The sequence below is a fragment of the Poecilia reticulata genome, linkage group LG19 (assembly GCF_000633615.1).
Source record: "Poecilia reticulata strain Guanapo linkage group LG19, Guppy_female_1.0+MT, whole genome shotgun sequence".
Lineage (NCBI taxonomy): Eukaryota > Metazoa > Chordata > Actinopteri > Cyprinodontiformes > Poeciliidae > Poecilia > Poecilia reticulata.
Genome location: NC_024349.1, coordinates 215,157 through 218,765, shown reverse-complemented (window position 1 = coordinate 218,765; position 3,609 = coordinate 215,157). Strand labels below are relative to the sequence as shown.

Here is a 3,609-nt window from a genome sequence, read left to right as displayed (position 1 = left end):
GATCCTCGTAGTCGAACTCATCAGAGTTGAAGGTCTTTGCGTACTGGTAGAAGGCCTGGAACTTCCCCTGAACAGAAACCGGATTATTATGGGATGTCTGTAGACGCCGGACAGTTTTAAAAGGTTCTACATACCCAGTGCTTACGATCCACGTCTTCATCTGCGTCCCACTTCCTGGTGAGAAACGGACGCTTCCTGCTGATGATCTCTCCAGCAAAGAAGGTGGTCAGTGTTGGGTATTCCTTCAGAAACAAGCAGGGGAGGGGGTATCCTGATAAATAACAGTTTTAAACACTTTGTGAAATGGTTGGAAGACAAGTCGTGAAGGTGTTTGTTCAGCTAAAGCTTCTTTCATATCCCATTAGCCGAAACAGATCCTGGGTTTTTGTCCATCAGTCATGTTGCTATGTTATTGTAACGCTAACAGGCTGTTAGCATGTTGTGAGGGCCATGACTCCATCAYACAGCAACAGTCTTCAGTCAGAGGCTTCTTTGGATTTGCTGCAAAACTGACTGCTGCCGGAGATCCTTTGAAGATCATATTATGAGTTATGGCAACATTTAATTTCTCTGTGGGATAAATGAAGGATTTCTGAAACATGTCGGCCTCCAGCTTGGACAGATTCCCTCATTCATTTATAATTTACCACCATCATTCAAACATTTAYAATTTACCTGAAAATCTACCAAGAAAAGTGAAATAGTTGAATAAAAGGATGGATTGAAGAGCCAGTAAATTGTGGACATGTGAATGACCTTTCAGACCTTGAGGACAGATATGTTTAAAGAAAAACAGATTTTCTGCCTGCTGGTATGGAAACAAACAAGAAGAAGCAGCACTGACTTCTGTCAATCCCTTTATCTTCAGGTAGCCGCACAGGTAGGAATCCTCCATGGTCACGTGCTTTGAGACAGAGAGAGATTATTTTCATTCCAGTTGTCATTTATATCCATTTACACAGCAAAAAGCAGCCTGCTGCTGTTCATACTGATGATCAAACCGCATTAAATAACCATTAGAAGTGATTCTACAGAAGCTTGCTCTGCTGCACCCACAGCTAGGTGAGTTAGCTCAGGACAGATCTGCGTGTCTCCAGCTGTCAGTCATCACCGCGTCAGATTGACACATCACCACATTTCTGTCACATTTACACCAAAAACATTCACATGTTAACATTTCACGTCCCTACCTGTAACACGACCTCCACGTCATAAGAGTTTCCCTTGCTTTTCTGGTGGCCCCTGAATTTGGAGCCGCTGTACAGGAGCGAGGTAACGACGCCCGGCTGCTGGGTGTTTATCGGCGGCGGCGGGATAAGCGAGGCCGAGGATGTGAAGGCCGCAGGGAAGTCGCTGAGGTATCCAGCGGGGACGGGCATGGCTCCTGCTTCGCTGACTGGGCACCAACCGCAGGCAATAGCCGTGCTGGCGAAGGACTCCAGTCGCTTCTAGAAACCGCTAAAGAAATGCTGGATCTGTTTAAAAACATCCAAACACCCGTTTATCTCCGCCGCGGCACAGTTTAACCAAGCTGCCCGAGAAGTAAAGTGGGCTTCGTCGCTGCGCTCTCACCGGGAGCATCAGCCTCCCTCATTGGTCGGCGGAATTCACGTCCCAAACATCGGAAACGCTGATTGGAGTAAAACGCGGAAGACTTTACGTGAACATTTGAGTGTAGTTTATTTCGTGGCGTTCCACGGTTCTTCAGAGGTTATACAAGACTACATTTCCCATCAGTTAAAGAMATTTGGGAAGAAGTTTGAAGGAGAAGGTCAGAAGCGTGTTTTTGAACAGAGGAGCTGCTGCGCTACACGAGAAACAACCAAAACAGCAGAAATTTAGCAGAAATTAGCTTAGCGGCGTGAATTTAAATGAAGAGCTGTCAGTTAGCTGTGATTTTATCTACTGTAGCTGTGCTGCTCATTAAGCTCCGCTATGTTTAAAAGTGTTATTAGACTGCAGAGCCGCTTAAGTGRTGTGATTACCTTTTGTAAAGTGTTTCCCAGACATGAACTCTTCAGGAATGCGATGAAATACTCCACAGCCTCAGCAGGTAGGATGAAACTGGGCAGATCTATTATTGTGATGTCTTATGTTCTCAATGGATTTATTTATTTWTTTTGCTCTTTGCTAGAGAGGAAGAGATTTTACCAAGATGTCAGTATATCCCAAGGTGAAGGTAAGCATTAATATAATGTGCAAAGCCCTGAATCAGTTTATTACCTTCCTAAGAAAAGGCGAGGCTCCCCCAGATTGTGCTGTATAGGGATGATGCAGGTGTGTTAACGATGTGAATGAACCTCAGGTGGTCTGTATGAGGTAAACCTGGACAGAAGGAAGTTGAAGACCCCCAGTGGGAAGCTGTTCACCGTGCCGAATGAAGCCCTGGCCATCGCTGTGGCTACGGAGTGGGACGCTCAGAAAGACTCCATCAGGTTCTACACCATGCATCTGGTACGGCTTTACCGGATATGTGATGATCACATGTAGCCAAACAAAAGGCAGCGTCTCCGTCAGTCTGATGGAAACAGGAGAAATGATTCCAGTTTTTACCAAAAAGCTGAAACCAGAGACGTGATGAGCATCACCTGAGCAGATGAGGCTCTAACCTCAGAGCGGCTCTTTGTGCTGATGGATTTGATCTGATGATGAAATGTTTTCTGCAGACCACTCTGTGCAACACGGCTCTGGATAACCCCACCMAGCGCAGCAAAGAGCAGGTGATCAGCGCCGCCCTGAAGTTCCTGGAAACCGACACCATCTGGTATCATGTTTTAAATCAATGTTTCTCTGCTGCTGCATTTAGATGAGACATTAATTGTCTCTGTAGCCAAAATTTAGACTTTCTGCCTTTTAAACCTACAGATAAATTTCCTATTTTCTTAATCTCACTGGGCCTAAACTCACTGTGTGCTGTTTTCAGGTTCTGACCTCTCTGATCTGAATAGTTGTATCATGTTGTAGTGGTRTCTGTAAAACCTGGCTTGGCTGCGTCAAACTGCACCAGAACCTGAAAGCATCATTCAGCGTTTATTGGACGTCTCATCTCAAACAGAAACATTCATGGAAAAGTTTTGTGGAAGAACAATCTGTGCGTGTGTTTCTGGATTAGATTGAATTTTAAAGAGTAAATTAAAATAGGTATTCTGTTGTTCTGTGGTTTCAGCTACAGAGTAGATGAACCTCCAGGTTTGGTCGAGCTGCAGAGGAATGAGTGGGATCCTGTGCTGCACTGGATCGAAAGCAGGTAACGGTTAGCTTCAGCTGGAGACGAGATGCAGCTACAACGACCCGCTGACCTGCGTTWYACCGACAGATACGACGTCACTATCGGATCGTCATCCAGCATTCTGGGGCCCGAGATCCCAGAGGGAACCAAGGAGACGTTCAGACAGCACCTGGGCTCCTTCTCCCTCTGGTCCCTGACAGGTGAGGCTCACTGCAGGGCGCTGCTTCGGGCCGGGYCGGGCGCCGGCCCCTGCTGACGCCTGTCTGCTGCTGTGCAGGGCTGGAGTTCGTCATCACACAGCTGAAGTCTCTGGTTCTGTCACTGGGAATGCTGGACCGGCACCTGAGCGTAGAGCGGGCCGTGCTGCTGTCCAGACTGGA

At 46.8% G+C, this 3,609-nt stretch overlaps 2 protein-coding genes across 2 annotated transcripts in view; one reads left to right on the top strand and one right to left on the bottom strand.

Moving 5' to 3' along the window:
- The window catches only part of LOC103481139 (glucose-induced degradation protein 4 homolog), a 3,434-nt gene extending 1,831 nt beyond the window's left edge, over positions 1 to 1,603 (bottom strand). Inside the window, exons 1-4 of the mRNA XM_008436435.2 lie at positions 1,191 to 1,603; positions 845 to 904; positions 135 to 242; positions 1 to 67 (exon numbers count right to left, since the gene is read on the bottom strand). Of these exons, the coding sequence (XP_008434657.1) occupies positions 1 to 67; positions 135 to 242; positions 845 to 904; positions 1,191 to 1,379 (424 nt within the window). The 5' untranslated portion in view covers positions 1,380 to 1,603. The remainder of the gene's footprint in view (positions 68 to 134; positions 243 to 844; positions 905 to 1,190) is intronic.
- A 168-nt stretch (positions 1,604 to 1,771) lies between these two features.
- atpaf2 (ATP synthase mitochondrial F1 complex assembly factor 2) overlaps positions 1,772 to 3,609 on the top strand; it is a 3,388-nt gene continuing 1,550 nt past the window's right edge. Inside the window, exons 1-7 of the mRNA XM_008436223.2 lie at positions 1,772 to 2,053; positions 2,135 to 2,179; positions 2,306 to 2,454; positions 2,667 to 2,764; positions 3,167 to 3,247; positions 3,317 to 3,429; positions 3,507 to 3,609. Of these exons, the coding sequence (XP_008434445.1) occupies positions 1,936 to 2,053; positions 2,135 to 2,179; positions 2,306 to 2,454; positions 2,667 to 2,764; positions 3,167 to 3,247; positions 3,317 to 3,429; positions 3,507 to 3,609 (707 nt within the window). The 5' untranslated portion in view covers positions 1,772 to 1,935. The remainder of the gene's footprint in view (positions 2,054 to 2,134; positions 2,180 to 2,305; positions 2,455 to 2,666; positions 2,765 to 3,166; positions 3,248 to 3,316; positions 3,430 to 3,506) is intronic.